This window comes from Carcharhinus amblyrhynchos, chromosome 6 (genome assembly GCF_965287045.1).
Source record: "Carcharhinus amblyrhynchos chromosome 6, sCarAmb.v2.hapA, whole genome shotgun sequence".
NCBI lineage: Eukaryota > Metazoa > Chordata > Chondrichthyes > Carcharhiniformes > Carcharhinidae > Carcharhinus > Carcharhinus amblyrhynchos.
Genome location: NC_137329.1, coordinates 84148884 through 84165843, shown reverse-complemented (window position 1 = coordinate 84165843; position 16960 = coordinate 84148884). Strand labels below are relative to the sequence as shown.

At 39.3% G+C, this 16960-nt stretch overlaps 1 protein-coding gene across 5 annotated transcripts in view; it reads right to left on the bottom strand.

Annotated features, from left to right (window-relative positions):
* The window catches only part of scube1 (signal peptide, CUB domain, EGF-like 1), a 276868-nt gene that overhangs the window by 128095 nt on the left and 131813 nt on the right, over window positions 1-16960 (bottom strand). For 4 of the 5 annotated variants that reach the window (XM_080190824.1, XM_080190822.1, XM_080190826.1 and 1 more), the window contains 2 exons: window positions 10609-10725; window positions 3870-3959 (listed from right to left, as the gene is read on the bottom strand). In XM_080190824.1, coding sequence (XP_080046950.1) covers window positions 3870-3959; window positions 10609-10725 — 207 coding nt within the window. The remainder of the gene's footprint in view (window positions 1-3869; window positions 3960-10608; window positions 10726-16960) is intronic. The other variant, XM_080190823.1, reaches the window with a different exon arrangement.

Here is a 16960-nt window from a genome sequence, read left to right as displayed (position 1 = left end):
TTTTCCCTCCCAGTATTCCTGACAACGCACTTTTCATAGAAATGTAGAAAATAGAGGCAGAAGTAGGCCATTTGACTCATTGAGTCTGCTCCACCATTCATTTTGATAATGGCTGATCATCAATATCCTGATCCTGCCTTCCTCCCATATCCCTTGACCCCTTAAGCCCCAAGGGCTATACCTAATTTCTTCTTGAAATCAGAGAATGCTTTGGCTTCACTTTCTGTGGTAGTGAATTCCACAGATTCACCACTCTTTGGGTGAAGAAATTTCTCCTCACCTCGGTCCTCAAACATTTACCCCTTATTCTGAAACTATGACCCCTAGTTCTGGACTTCCCCCTCATTGGGAACATTCTTTCTGAATCCACCCTGTCTAATCCCGTAAGAATTTCATATATTTCTCTGAGATCCATTCTCACCCTTCTGAACTCTAATAAATACAAGTCTAACCTCAATGACAGTCCTGCCATCCCAGCCTGGTTTATCTTTACTGCATTCCCCTATAGCAAGAACATCCTTCCTCAGATAAGGACATGAAAACTGCACACAATGCCACAGGTGTGGCCTCAGCAACACCTTGTACAATTGCAATAAAACACTCCTATTCCTATACTCAAATCCTGTTTCCCTTCCATTTTTTTTAATGCACAACCATCAATCATAAATGGGACTATTAATGTTTGATATGTTTGATCAAATTAAGAATCGTAAGCAATTCTTTTCCACATTGACCCCGTTAAGAATTGTAACCCTTCTTGAGGCTCAAACAATGGCTCTAAGCAGATTCAATGCAGTTTCATTATGACATGTGCAAATACTGATTGTGGACTCAAATCAATGTGCCCCTTGTATTGTCTCTTATGCTTAGGATCTGTCTCAATATGTGACTGATGTATTATTACTAATTAGTGTTGAATCCAAGACCAACCTATAAAGGCCATAAATAGGGAAAATCTTTATCTCTCTGGCTCAGTTCAGTTCATGACATGGTTCCAAAGGTAAAAGGAAAGTGCTTAAAAGCACTCAATACATTTCTTTAAACATCGTCATAGCACAAATTTCAAAATTATAGATATGTTTCATCTTTTCTCAATCATGCTGCAGCCACCCAGAGATATCCAGCATTTAACAATACAGCAGTGACCACAATATTTCCGTTCATAATGACAGCATTCTAAAATTGAACTGATGATTCCCAAGAGCACAACAAGATTTGAAAGGTGAATTTGAATCATTTCTCGCCAATTTCAAATGTTAACTATGGAAACCTCACAAATTAACCTTAACTAACTAGTAGCTTTAGCTCAGTGACAAAAGTACTAAAAGCTTTTTATTTCAATACCGTTGGAAAGTAGTAAAGACATTCGATATCAATATTTTACCTTCAGAAATAATGAATAACTCTAAACTAATGTGCTGAATGGAGGCCAAAATACATTTATCAATTTGACCAACTGAATTACAAGCAACAGACATCTAGATTTTGTCCACTTCAAATATTTCTTCAACTTAATACAAAAAAATCAGTGTGAGACCATAATTAAGGTCAGTGGATTCACTACAAGCTGTGTCATTGAAATTTCCTAGTACTAACTGGATAGTCCAGTTTTTTTTATATAAGTGACTCACCACATAGTGACAGGGAAAGTGTGTCTGACACCCAACCATATGTGTGCACTCACAATATGAACATGCAGCTGTTACAACTCTGGGAAACTAATTTGGTCAACGATTTTATAACAGCATTTTAATTTAAAAAAGAAAAATATAAATGTCCCAGATTCTACTCCAAGTTGAATTTTGCATGCAGTTTATCTGTCTGGTTGCTACTGTTTGAATGGACATTTTGTCAGCCGTGTCTGTAACTTAAATTGCAAATAAACAGCTCTCAAACTACATGCCCTCATTCGTTTTTAGCTGGAATTATAGGCAGAGTCTGTACAAAGTAAATAAATATTTCTTCAAAGAAAATATCATTAGCTACCGTTGAAAACCAATAGTGCAAGATCTGCCCATGAGTTATTTGGGTATGACTTGACAGTTTTAAAAAAGACTTAATTGTGCTTTTTTCTTCCTGCATACAAAGGTGCCCATAGTTTCAAAAGAATAAGCTATTTGAAAGCAAGGCCTATATCCAGGAAAGCAAAAGGTACAAATCACATTGTTTGGGAGAGAATGACTGCTGTCATTTACAATTCTTCTACACCTGGTTTTCATTACATTCTGGATCATAAAAAAACCCTCGTCATTTCTATTCCACAGAGAACAGTAATAGGCATATGCAAAAACCTGCCACTTTGCTGTTCCCGGGTTCAGTACTGCTGTGGTTAGGAATGCAGTAAACAAGACAAGATACAGGGCAGAGACTCTCAAACTGCAGGGAAAATATGCAAAGCAACGTTTTAGAAGATAATGTCTGAAAATTGGAAGCGATTCAATAACATTTTTTCAGGTTGCAGGCTGCTTAATTTCTGTTCACAAAGAACAGAGACCACGATCACAAGGCAGTACTGAGGTCAGCTCCTTGCTGACATTTGATAATGTCAAAACTATGCAAAGCAGAGATTTCACCATCACCAGGATAGTGAAATGATGGAAAATTTAATTAATTCTGTTCACAAAATCTTGGGTCCAGATTTTTTTTTAAATGGTTACCGTAAAAATCAAAGATACATTTTTGTCTGTTGGCAACCCAGGATGCAGATCAAAGGATATTACCGATAGCACTATCCACAGAAGTTTCAATTCTCAATAATACTTTTGGGTTTAAAAGTACCACTAGCTACAAGAATAGTCCCGTAGCTGAAACATCCCAATTATTTAAATCTATTGTTTTTCACATAAACACCAGGTGTCAGAGCATAAAATCGAGACTTGGAAGTGATATCATAATTGTTTTTAATCTACTGTATAACTGAGAATGCCGCAAGTTAATTCACGAATACTTCTTTGAATTTCACACTTATGAGGATTACAATGCATCCATGCTAGCAGAAGAGCCTATGAAGAATATAGTTTCATGCAAAGACTTTATTTGTTGTGGCTTGTGAATATTTGATCACAAAACATTCCAAATATTAAACCTTAGATTATGGTTACTAGTAATTCTGGAAATTATATATTGCAGATGCAAAGTAAAGTAACTATTTGATTGACAGGTAAAGGACATAATAAAATTTGCTAAGATAAAAGTCCATGGAAAAATGGCTGAATAATGTGCTGCATGATAAACGTCATTGCTTTATTTTGTAAATTTTGGGTGAAGAAGTTAATTCTTAAATCACAACAATGATAACACTGCAGTCATCATCTACTTGACTTTTACTGGCTATGTCCTTCTGTCAGTCAAGTAGATGCATCAATAAGCTTTGAGGCTCAATTCAAGATAACAAAGTGTTTCAAGTACAACAGATATGTGAAATTGTGATTTTAGAAAAGGAGGTCACAAATTATAATAATTCTTCATCCCGTTAAAAAATACTGAAAATAACATTTAGGGCCGTGATCTTATTTATGAGCATCATAAAGTATAGACTGTTACACAAAGTTCAAAGCTTTCCAACTACACACTCCTCTTTGATGTAATTTTCCATTTTGTGTTTGGGTGGATATGGGAGGGGAAATAACAGTTATTAGACGGAGTTGTTTAAAAGCCCAGTAATTAGCATCTTTTTGGTGGGCGAGGAACGTTTGGGGATGGGGGGGGATGGCGTAACAGGAAACAGGAAAATAAATAAGTAACTCACATTGTTAAGCAGGGTGGAGATGAGAAACCTTTTAATTTGTGACCTTACCACAAAGATGAAATATATATAAAAAACAGACACAAGCGTTAGCACAACAAAGGAAGTGGAAGAAAAGGTTTACCCATGTGCAGCCGCCGTTTCACCCGCTTGTCCACATCAGCTACTGACGTGGCATTGTACTCAGAGCTCTCAATTGCAGCCTCATCCTTCTCTAAAACACAAGTAAGGGGACAAACATGGAGCAGTCGATTAACCAGAAGCCCAATCTTTCTGCCACCTATGACAGCTGCTTGGCATTGACTAACCAAACAAAAAAAAAATCCAAGAAGTAAGCCATGAAGCACTAAATCCTTGTTAGAGTGTTAATCCTGCTTGGAGTCTGATGAAAATCTAAAATAAAAAAAAGAGGGAGAAGATGGATTCTTAAAACTACTACAAAAGAAAACTACAAGGTTCTTTACCAGAAAATCGTACAGAAATTAAGCATTATAACAAGATTTGAAATGTAACATAGAAAATGAATGAAAAGATGAAAAGATAACATTGGTAATGCCAATGCAAGGACATGAAAAAATGGAGATAAAAGAATTCATGATTTATGAAGATAGTATAGGTCATCAAGAGAGTCTTGCAGGGAGAGACAGAGAACATAAGGACCCGGTGATGGATGGTGGACACAGGAAGACAATAATCTTCCACAGCAACACAAAGTGGAAAAAGTGTGTGCGTGGGGTGGGGAGGGGAACCAGTCTACATGCAAACAGGAAACATAAATCACGGGGCAGTGCTGGTTGCCTGCTTGTCTATGGAACACATCACAACTGGCTAAACAGTCAGGACTAAAAACAATGTTCCAAGGATCGGCCACGGCAAGAATTGACGTGCAGTCAATAGGCGTCAGTACATGAAAATGTTAGCAACACAGCCAGTAAGGTTAGTGTCTTGTTCTTGTGCAAGGGTCTTAAAGAGAGAGGAGAGCAAGAAATTGACACACAACATTAGAATATAAATTAGAATCGGATTAGATTTGTTAGTTACATTAGCAAGAATGAAATACAACAATTCAAAGGCAGAAGAAGAGGCAAAGAAGTTAAAACAGTTTTCCTCCCAGTCAGTCATTCAGTGGAGGAACAGACAGCTTAAGTAAGGTTGTATGAATGATGATGCAATAAGAGAAACGTAACAAAGGTTTCTAGTACTTACACATGCAGCAAATGCAATCAGAACAGAAGAGAGGCAAATAATAAATAGGCTAGGTTTATTTAAAAAATCAGAAGGCTGCAGTTTTAAAGGCGACTTTGCAGAGCATTTGCAATCTTTCAGTGATATCACAACTCCTACATCACTTTAGATGGCAAGCAGCAATGAATTGGTTAAGGTCGGAAAAGTGTTTCAGTGGCACCACTAGATGGTTAAACAAGATTAAGATTTTTTTGTTTCATATATGTAGAAACCAGTTTCTCCGTGGGATCAGGCTGCAATAGAGGCTTTATTTTGTGTTTCTCTTCTTTAAAGTAAAGAGTTTTTTTTTGTTTAAAAGAGTCACTTATATATCAAAATCAACAATGCTTAGACAAGACAGGCAATCAGGAACCATCACCAGAAAGCAGAGGAAATAAAGGTTTTCCTAAAGAAGGAACTAAATATAGAGAAGTTGGCACAGGCAGTTAAAGTAACATGGATCATATGACCAAGAAACAGTAATCTCCAAGGCTGTCAACATTCGCTGACTGAAGTGTTATCTTAGAACATACATAGGAATTTTCAACCATGAAGAACAAAATGGACTAGGACAGATCACCACACAAAATATGTTGTATTTTATCAATGTCTGATTAAAATACAACATTTTTTTCTCGATGAAACAAAAACTTATTTAGAAAGTAACATCCTGAACACAGAAAAATTGCAAGCAGACATAATAATGTCATTAGGAAAAGTAAAAAGCGTCTTGTAAGTTACATGGCTGATATACTCCCGTTATGATGCACAGCAAAGCTCCAAATGATGTCTTTAGGCCAATTAGATATAAGCAGCTAAGCTAGTCAGATGACTTATAGCATCTATAAAATATGCACAATTAAATAAAACTTACCTTTGCTGAATTTCAAGGTACTATGTTTAGTTTGATGACCATAACACTCCCCTTAAAAGAACATGTCTTATTTGGGTTCAAATTATGGGTAAACACATTGTGTCACAGGTAGTCTCAACTTTGAGCAGTAATCATGGAGGTGATATACTCCGCTTACTGAAAAATGGTCCTTAGGAGCTGAACATGTTGCTTATTGTGAGATGCATGCAATGGTTAATGTTGCCAGAAACACATCTTTAGGATGCAGGATATCAGCATTATTAAGAATTTTATAATGAGCAAAGGGTATAATAGCAAAAACTAGTTAAATCTGCCATACCTGTAAATCAGAGCCTTGACATTCTTAGAGCACAAACCAAAACATTATTTGCATTGGTAGCATGTGGTTAACAAGTTAGATATAATATGACACGTAAAATGTTGTTAATAGAATTCAATTTAAAGTAGCAAATGATCTTACCTTGCAAAAGAGATTGTAGATACCAATCCTCAATCATCAACATTTCCTCCCCAGTGTGCTTACCCCCAAACATACCCACAACACAGTCACCTTCCAAACTCATCACACTGTAGACCATGCTTAATTCAGCAATTAAGAAAATTCAGTTGAACTGGGAGCCGCATGTGGAAAATGTCTTGTGCACGTTTGGGCCCCGAGTAACTTTGATTTCATTTGTTGTAAGTTGCAATTTTGATAATCAAATAATCATAAATGACAGATAATATCACAAGCTGCATCTGAGAGAAATTGGGAGCATTTGACAATTTGATGCTGAATGGGTAACTTCAACATAATTTTTTTCGGATCCGGAATGATATTTCAATAACAGAAGAAGGAACTCTGGAATCATTCAAAAGATCGTTAGGTGCTGTGGTGAGGGACAGTAGGTTTCAGAAGATTGAGATAGATTGACTGATTGGCTTCTATGACCTACATTTCACTGTGATCTGTCTCAAATTAGAATATTTGCTCCAGAGAACTTCAGTTGTTGATGATAACGGTAATAGGCAGATCATTTATAAAGTGCTGAGACATGAATGTAATTCAGAGATTTTAGAAGAGATGTGGACATTTTAATGGTTTTGTCTCTAGCTTATTTCAGAAGTTATGAAGACACATCAGATTTGTAACAAAAAATGTTTATTTGTTACAACACTTTAAGCATGGGATTCTCCTGTCTTGTCCGTGGCCAGATCAGTTGTGAGCAAGAACTGAAAATGTGGAGTTCCAACCAAAGCGCCTTTCACTCTCAATGGCAACAGAAAATCCCAGCCCGCATGAAGATGGAAGATTTTGGCCTGTGTTTTGTTAATATGGCAACAATCTACTTTTGTTGCAGTATATTTGCATAAATATCTGCAACAGATTATTTTTAGCAAAACACTTAAATCAACTATTTTAAAATCAACTGAACATCAAAATAAGTTGTAACGTAGAAATAGTGTCATGCATTTAAAAATTTGAAGTATCACACATCACAGTGACAACACTTCTCGTAAATGTCCCAGAGCTCTTTAATCTGTAAGCCTCTTTAGATGGTATTAAGTGACATTGATTAATAACCCAAATTAAATATAAAAATGAATTAGCTTATTTGTCAAATAACAAACTTACGTTAAAAGTACAATGGTTTCCTCATAAATTATCTTGCAAGGCAGTTTGGTAGGTTTGTAAACAGAGGTATTTGTAATTATAATGTTTAATTTATTGATGCAACAATCATTGGCTGGAATTCTCCGACCTCACCTTTGACTGGGGTTCTCCAGTCCCTCTACTGTCAATGGAGATTTGGCTAAGTGCCAAATTCTCCATTCTCACTGGCAGCAATACAGGGACGTGCAAGATCGGGGGATTTTGGCCATTGTACTTTCTAGAAACCAAAGACCTGGAATTTCTTTACTCAATTATAGATTGTAAGAATGTCAAGGCATTAATCGAATAATGGAATGTCTGTATATACACACAACTCAAAAATCCTGAGAATGCTCTGAGGTGCACTGCTCTTCTGCCAAGTGTGTGGTTCCAGATCTCCTCATTAGATACAGCATTCAAATCACTGTAATGATGTGAGGTTGGCATATTTACCTATTCACCCCACACTAAACATGGCTGAAAAAATTAGGGCTGGTACATTTATGAGTTTTTACAGGTGGAAGTAATGATAATTACTGCTAATAAACCCCACTAGCCTCAAAGTGTAATATTACAATCTTACTGCATCATGAGAAAATTAATGTTGTAGCCTGTGTTGGTCTTGCAATCATGATGTGGATATGCTAGCGATGGACTGGGGTAAATACAGTAAAAAGTCTGACAACACCAGGTTTAAGTCCAACCGATTTATTTGATAGTACACTCACTAGCTTTTGGGGTTAGTCCCTTCGTCAGGTGAATGAAGAGTTCTGTCTGAGGCCAGAACTCTCCATTCACCTGACGAAGGGACTAACCCCGAAAGCTAGTGAGTGTACTATCAAATAAAATCGGTTGGACTTAAACCTGGTGTTGTCAGACTTTTTACTTGGTCTTGCAAGGCCAGAGTTGAATGGCTCGCCACTCGAGAACCAGCCACAGCTGAATCAGAAAATTCAGTCTCAGCATTCTGTCCATCAGGTCTTGAGAACAAAGTGCTCTTGATCAGATTATTCATGCCCAACTTAAGTCCTCCTTTATCCAATTTTTCACCCCTCAGTCTTATTGTCAAATCTGCAGAAGCACACTGAAGAGGTTCTCCTTTTGTCATTGAAAACTGAAAAGGAATGAATTTCCTACAGGAGCTACTCCAGAGTGAGGATGAGCATTAATCTGCTGCAATCATGATAACCCATCAGCCAGGTATAGCCGAGACTTTCCAGTTCCGCTGCAACGGGATCCCCTGCCACAGATGTGGCAAGCCATTCAGATGTCCCAAATGTGACCAGAAGATCCTGCTGGTGGGATTGGCCAGAAAATTCCAGCCTGAGTGTTGCATGAAAAGGATAACATGGCCACATTTGTTTGCAGGAAACAGGATATTGTTACGCTTCACAGTTAGACACTAAGGCTGGAATTCTCTGGCTGCTCATGCTGGCGGGATCTTCCAGTCCCGTCGATGGTGCAACCACTGACAGTGGCAGGACCAGAAGATCCCACTGCTGGTCAACTGCGCACTGCTTACTGCTATGAGAAACACGCTGCCAGGAGGCCAGAGACACCCCCCTAAGTATTTCTGGGTCTGCAAAAGCAAGGAGATCTTATGGAATTTAGATGTGGGGCAATTGATTACAAGTCATTGAATATCAATACAAATAGAGCACAGCTCTTGAGTTGTATCCACAATGATCCTACTCAAAGCAGAAGAAAACTTTTAAAGAGCATACCGTATTCAATCAAGGTACTGGGTAAATACTGCATATTAGACCTACAGTCAGTTCATGCACAAGTGCAAATGAAATGCTAAACTTTTGCCCACCCACGCTTCAGAAATAAAATATTCAATAATCAAAACTAAAAATGTTGGAGGTGCAAAGTGGATAGAGAGATAGAAATATCTCTTTCAAAATGCAGGACATCCCAAAGTGCTTTCCAAATAATGAAGTGCGGTCACTATTGTAATGTGGGACACACAGCAGTAATTGGGTTCATGTAAAGTCCCACAGCAGCAATGAAACAAATGACCAAAATCATTTATTTTAGGCATAAAAGCAGATGCTTGAAACATTCATTGTGTCTGGCAACACCTGTGCTGAGTATTTCTAGCACTTTCAGTTTTCATTTCAGATTTCTAGCAGCTGCAGTATTTTGCACCTGGTTTAGATGTTGTTTGAGGGATAAATATTGGGCAGGACAGCAACAGCACTCTATCGCTCCTCTTCAATGGTCTCATGTGATTAACAGCCATGTGAAGAGGCAGACAGGGCTCCATGAAACATTTAAACGTAAAGACTGCACACTTCCAGAACTGTACTGAACTGCAAACCTAGGTTATGGATCTAGACTCTGGATTGGGAGTTGAACCAACTTAAGAGGTCAGGGTGCTATACAAAGGCTAAATGTTAGATGTAATTTCATTCAGTTCAGATCTATTGGTATATTAGGTATGCACTTTACATCAGTAATATTGATTTCCATCATTGGCTTCTCCCCACCAATTGTCATGTGCCATTTTGCAGGTTGAAACATTATCTTCAAGTACCCTAATCAAAGAAATGTAATTGAATTTAAAGATGTGAAACAAAATGTTAACTTATGTTTGAGGTGGAATATTTCAGTTCAAGTGAGTTGAAATTTACTCCAGGAAAAAAAAGAGGAATGGCCAGATACAAACATACCAGCCAGCTTGCAAGGAATCCATATTCTAAATTACCAGAAACCTCAGTTAACAAGAACTTGTGTGTCTTAAAGTTAATTTACTTCAAATTCAGAGAGTGTAAATTCAGGGATTAAAGTTACACAATTGGGGATTTTTGAAATGACTGTGGTATAATGTGCATTGACTTTGTCATATAGCACAATATGAAATGGTTCTAATACAAGAGCTGGTTGAGGTGTGGGAGCATTATTGGGCATTCATTTGCGGCCTTAGCAAAAGAGTTTAATACTCAGGCACTCATGAAACATAGCAGCAAAATTATGTTATCTGTTACATTTGTTCATGCAGTTGGCAGTACAAACTACAAGAGGGTGCACTTCTACAGCATCTAATCAGCAGGCCAGGATCTTGCACAGCAACTGTCACAACTTGGTCATCAGTCAGAGATTTAGAACACACAATTAGTCCTCACTTACCTATGCACGTTTTCCCATCTGAATGCAGAGCGTATTTCTGGTGACAACCGCACACGGGTCCATTGTCCGCATCATCGCAGGTATGCTGGCAGCCCCCATTTCCATAGTTACAGGTTACTGTTACACAAAGTATAGGAAGACAAAAATGAAAACACAAAACTCTATTGTGGAGCTCATTTCACAGCTCCATACTCTTTACAGTTATTTTACACAATGATCAAAAGGGAGATGTGATGGTATACGTTCTTTGAATTATGTTAATCTGATTTCCGAAAGGTGACTAAATATTCCTGCAATGGGTTGAATAAAATTAGGAACTATCGCTGATGGCTGGGAACTATGCATTGTATTTACACTGCAGACTATTCAATATTTTGAATTATTTTTCCAACTGGAGATGGTGGTGGGGTGGGAGAAAGTTGGGATGTCATGTAGAGCATAAAGAGTGGCTATTACTCCAAGAACACCTGGGGCCATCAACTCCCATCCAGCCAAGATCTGAGTAATGGCAGGGTAAGTCTGAGTTCAACATTTGAGTTCTGATATTTGCTTGGCTGCTGATGCAAACTCATTAACAACTAATGTTCCCACAGAGCTAAACACAGAGATCCAGAGGAGAAAACTAACTTTGTTTTTTAGAACATGCCTCTAGCAACTTGCATTTTAGCAAGATCAGTGATTCTGAACAGGAGCAGCATTCTGTGGAAAGAAATAATGCCCCAACTTGAATGGCTGCACTGTATTGCAGGCAGTAGCTCTGACTGACAAATTAGAATGGGGGAAGAGTGGGGACCTAATTGGAGGGAGTAACAACAGGACTGACATTTCAGAGTGGGGACTTGATTGAAGGGAGCAGCAGCAGTGACTGACAAACAGAGTGGGGGAAAGAGTGGATCTTTCCACACTGTCTTCTAAAAAAAGCAAGGAGTAATGCCAGAGGACAACAGGTAGATGATTGTTGGTGAGTTTATCTAGCACTGGGAAACGATGAAGAAATGTTACATTTACAGCTTGCTTTAATTGATTTATTTTCCCTGCCTTGAAATTTTCACAGTAAGTGAATTAATAAGAGTATCAGCACAGAACATGTTGAGGGTTAACTAAAATTAACAGTTTATGCAAGGCACTAACTAGCTTGTAAAAGAAGAGATTTTTTCTTAGATCATGAATAGGCAATTGAGACCTGTTGCTTCTAATTCCTGCACCATGTGGAAACTTCAAGACTCCTCATAGATCCTGGGGGCACCACATGTGCAGGGTGTATCTCTAGCAGGCGTCACTGTGGAGCATTAGGGAGGATGTTGTTTACTAGATTGTACCTTCTATAAAACGGCTAACCCACAGGCAGTGAGAGTTCAAGATGGTGGGTAGTCATCTGGAAGAGTCAGAAAAGGCAGAAAGTGTAGTAATCTTGGGGAATGTGCAGCTCTGCACCTGCGGTGCTCAGCAGTAGAGTCGACTGGGAATGAAGAACCTTGAAAAAGTGCAGTCCAAACTGTGGCAGCAATGGAGAAGAGACTGCAGAGGAGGGAATGGTAAAGAGTGGAAATGCAGTTATAAGTGGAGATCCTATGGTTAGGATTTTCTGTAACTGCTTTCAGAATGCGCACATGAATGGTAAATGGAATCTAATAGAAAGATACATGAGGTGATGGATTTTGGCATAATTTAGACCAAATGATACATTTCTAAAGAGTGTACAAGGACAGAGAGATCTGAAAGTGCATCTGCATCGGCATTTGAAGGTGATAGAATATAGTGAAAGGATATTCTATATTCTAGTGTTTAGGCTTCATAAATAGATTGTTGTAAACATCTGGTTCAGATCCATTTTAGAGTACAAATTTTATTTAAGGAATTAAAGTTTTAACTGTAGAAAAATGAGGATATTGAGTTACCAAATTAATAAGCAACTCTGAAATTAATGCAATTTAAAGAAGCTTGGAGTTAATTGCAGTTGAGAGGTAGCCTGTTTAAAGGTCAGAGGTAATTGTGAAAAAACTTGATAAATGAATAATCCATCTCGCAGCCTGCAATGGCACCAGGGAGTCTGGAGAGACACTGATTATATATATTAGAAATATAAATTTCTATGGGGTGCAGAATCAATACTTGCATTTCTGTTTGAACCACCCCAAAGCTTGTCAGACTACCAGAGGTGCAATGATTCATGGTGAATTTTTGGTTGGAAGGCTCTTTTCTTTAATTTATCTGCGTGTTTGTTGACAGAAGCAAGCTGTTCAGTTTGGGGACAGAGGTAATTGGAGTTTCAGTCGAGGTTTAGCTGAGCTCACTGATTTGGAAGAACCAAAGAAGGTAAATGTTTGTTAGTTAGGCCTGCACTTTGGGCACAGAAAATACTGACTTCAGTGTTTACCCTGTGGAATATGGGTGATGCTTTATCTCAGTTTGGATTTCATGAGGGAAAAACAACGAGAAGGTTTTTTTTTCTATCTTGCAGCTAGTGGAAGAAAACTATCGTGGTTCTCAGAACCTTATGGCAGAAGGACTCAGCAGAGTTAACTTGGAAAGCTGTGAGAAGACAGTTGAAAACATGTGGGCTCCCTGAACAAGGAGCTGATGCATCCAAAGACATTAGTTCTGTAAAGAAAATATGGAGCATTATGTTGTCAAAAAGCTAAAGGAAGGACCTCCATTGCATCTTACCATGGAGGATAGCTGACACATTGAGGAGAATTAAAATGAATTCCAAAGGGATTTGGCAGACCTTTGTGTTGGGGTCTAAAGAAGTAAATGAACCTTCAAGATTTTATAAGATTAGGGAATTCTTGAGTGAGGAGGGCAGGCAGGAATAGAATTGAGTGTATAGCATATGTCCTTGTAAATTATTGAACTCAGTTTATAGCAAAAGTCCTAATAAACTATTGTGTTAATACTTCCTTTCCTTAATCTTTTTATTTATAATTGTTTTTGTTTAAAACCATGATATATCATGGTGTAATTCTGTCAGTTAATTGCTGGATGTTTGGATTTCTTTAAACTTTAATAGTCCCTTAACAGGATCGTTAAAAAAGCAGGTATTGAGTACAAGAACAAGAAAATTGTACTGAACATTTATAAAGCTTTAGTTGCTATAGGTTTGCACCAGTTCTAGTCAGCAAATTTTAGGAAAGGATGTGAGGATCCTTGAGAGAGTGTACAGATCTGTCAAAATGGTTCCAGGGATTTTGAATTTTAGCTATAAGATTAGGTTGGAAGGAGCTGGGATTATTTGCCTTTGAACAAAAGAGTTTGAAGGGAGATTTGATCAAGGTGGACAAGGTTATGACAGTTTTAGGTAAACTTTTCCTGTTGGCTGTTTGTACAAGGAGTGGTAATTGCTCACAACTATTGCCTACTAGAGTGAAAAAATGGAAAGGAAATTGGATGGACACTTGAGAGAAATAAAGTTACAGAGATATGGGGATAGAGTGTGAAATCGAGCTGATAAAATTACTGTAGCGAGATGGGCCAAATGATCTCCTTTCATGCTGTAATGACTCTGAGTTGATATAGTGAAACAATATAATAAATATCTCTATATGTTGTCTGATATGCTGACGGCAACAACGTTGCAGGTGTTTTGTAATTTTATATTTTCTTCCTTTCGCTCCTTCAGACGTCCCTGTGTTGTTTGCTACCACCAGTCTGCGGGTTTCTATGATTTGTTGGGGGGACGGAAAATAAGCACAGCAAGAGTTGAGTACAGATTAGTGCATGAATGCACCCCACAGCTAATTGTACAGAATAAATCAACCTTTTAATTTTTAATAGCCTCTCACACATGGTTGGCAATCCTAGATGCTCAAAAGGAACTGACATTCCTAATGTCCATCATTGTCCAGGAGCAACAGATGGGAAATATAATGGATGGTCTATCCCTGTTCTGTGAACACCATTAGACTACTCCCACTCATTTTATAGCAGATAAGTCTTACATCTCAATCACTTTTGCTGGAAGATTCTCCCCTTCATTTTTACCAAGGGGTAAGTACCTACTAGTGAGATACACTATTCTTCATTATATTCAGAAATTAAGCAATTTCTTTCTTACTTTTTCCATTGCCTTCTTCTTTAATCATTAGGGCTGCTTCAGCTAATAAGTTTTATCTTGCTATACAATGCAGGGAAATAAAAGGTTCTGTACACTATGGCCAGGATATTTCAGATGGAGGGGTTCCCTGTCCTGCCATCTGAAGTGTCTGCAAGTGTCAGTGAACCTGATTTCACCAGCACATGAGAAGGCAATGATTCTGGCCTTTGACACTAGAGAAAAGCTGGGAATGGAATTAAAAAGTAGAACCGACAAGGTGGTTATCTCTGGCTACTGCCTCAACCAAGTGCAGACGGGCGTAAGGTTGATAAGATTAAGGAAGTGAATGGGTGGCTCAGGGATTGGTGTGGGAGGAATGGGTTTGAATTTATGGGGCATTGGCATCAGTATTGGGGTAGGTGGGACCTGTTCAGGTGGGATGGGGGTGGTCTGAACCGTGCTGGGACCAGAGTCCTGGCAAATCGTGTAAATAGGACTGTAGACAGGGCTTTAAACTAATTAGAGGGGGGGAGGGAGCGAGGGTAGGTGACATTACGGGGTCTAAAGTTAAGGAGAGGGTACAGGTAAGGGAAGAGGCCGAGGATGTCCCAATAATAAAGGGAGTAGGGGGCGTGGGTATGGTTGGTGGCGTTCTGGCAAATAGGGTCCAGGTGAAGGCTGGGATGAAGGCACTTTATCTGAATGCACGAAGCATTCGGAATAAAGTGGATGAGCTGGTGGCGCAGATCAGCACAAATGGATATGATCTGGTGGCCATTACAGAGACGTGGCTGCAAGGTGACAGGGACTGGGAGCTGAATGTCCAGGGGTATCAAGTGTTTAGGAAGGATAGGTGAGAGGAAAAAGGGGGGGGCGTCGTAGCTCTGCTGATTAAGGATAGCATCAGGGTGGTAGCAAGGGATGATATGGGAACCAAAGAGCAGAAAGTGGAATCGTTGTGGGTGGAGATTAGGAACAGCAAAGGGGGAAAGACGCCGGTGGGTGTCGTCTATAGGCCCCCGAATAATGATCTGGAGGGGGGTGGACTGTTAACGCGCAAATAAATGTGGCGTGCAGGAATGGAACGGCGATAATTATGGGGGATTTCAATCTACATATTGATTGGTCGACCCACGTTGGACGCGGTGGGCTCGAGGAGGAGTTCTTGGAATGCTGCCGGGATAGTTTCCTGGAACAGTGTGTGTTGGAGCCGACGAGGGAGCGAGCTATCTTGGATCTGGTGTTATGTAATGAGGCGGGTAGAATTAGGGACCTTGTGGTGAAGGATCCTCTTGGGGAGAGTGATCATTGTATGGCGGAGTTTCTGGTGCAGATGGAGGAGGAGAAAGTGGGTTCCTGGACATGCGTCCTTTGTTTGAACAGAAGGGAGTACGGTAGGATGAGAGAAGAATTGGTGAATGTTGACTGGGGGAGCGCGTTGGAAGGTAGGTCTGCTGAGGAGCAGTGGAGGATCTTTAAGGAGATCTTTCTTGGTGCTCAGCAGAAATTTATTCCAATGGTTAAAAAGGACTGTAGGAGGAGAGGTTATAAGCCATGGATAACGAAGGAGGTGAAGGAAAGTGTTAAATTAAAAGCGGAGGCGTTTAGAGTAGCTAAGAGTAGTGGGCGAGAAGAGGATTGGGAGAGGTTTAAATGTCAACAAAGATTGACACAGAAGTTGATAAAGAAGAGTAGGAGAAACTATGAAGCTGGGCTAGCGCTTAATATAAAAAAGGATAGCAAGAGTTTTTACAAATATATAAAAAGAGGTTGGCTAGGGTGAACGTTGGACCTTTAGAGGATGAGAGGGGGGACTTAGTGGTAAGGGATGGGGAAATGGCTGAGGTCTTGAATAACTTTTTTGTTTCGGTCTTCACGGAGGAGGACGTGAATAATTTGTCGGGTGTTAGAGATGGAAAGGTGGTAGGACTGGAGGGTCTCAATGACGTTATTGTTACTAGAGAGGCAGTGCTCGACAGACTGGAGGGACTGATTGTGGACAAGTCCCCAGGACCGGATGGAATGCATCCGAGAGTTCTGAAAGAAATGGTGGAGGTGATAGTGGATGCCTTGGTGGTTATTTTCCAAACGTCGCTGGATTCCGGGGAAGTGCCAGAAGATTGGAAAACGGCTAATGTTACGCCGTTGTTTAAGAAGAGTGGCAGGCAAAAGGCAGGGAATTATAGGCCGGTTAGTTTAACGTCTGTTGTAGGTAAAATGTTAGAATCCGTCATCAAGGAGGAAATACCGAGGCATCTTGAGAGGAATTGCTTGGTAGAGCAGACGCAGCACGGTTTCGTTAAGGGGAAGTCGTGTCTG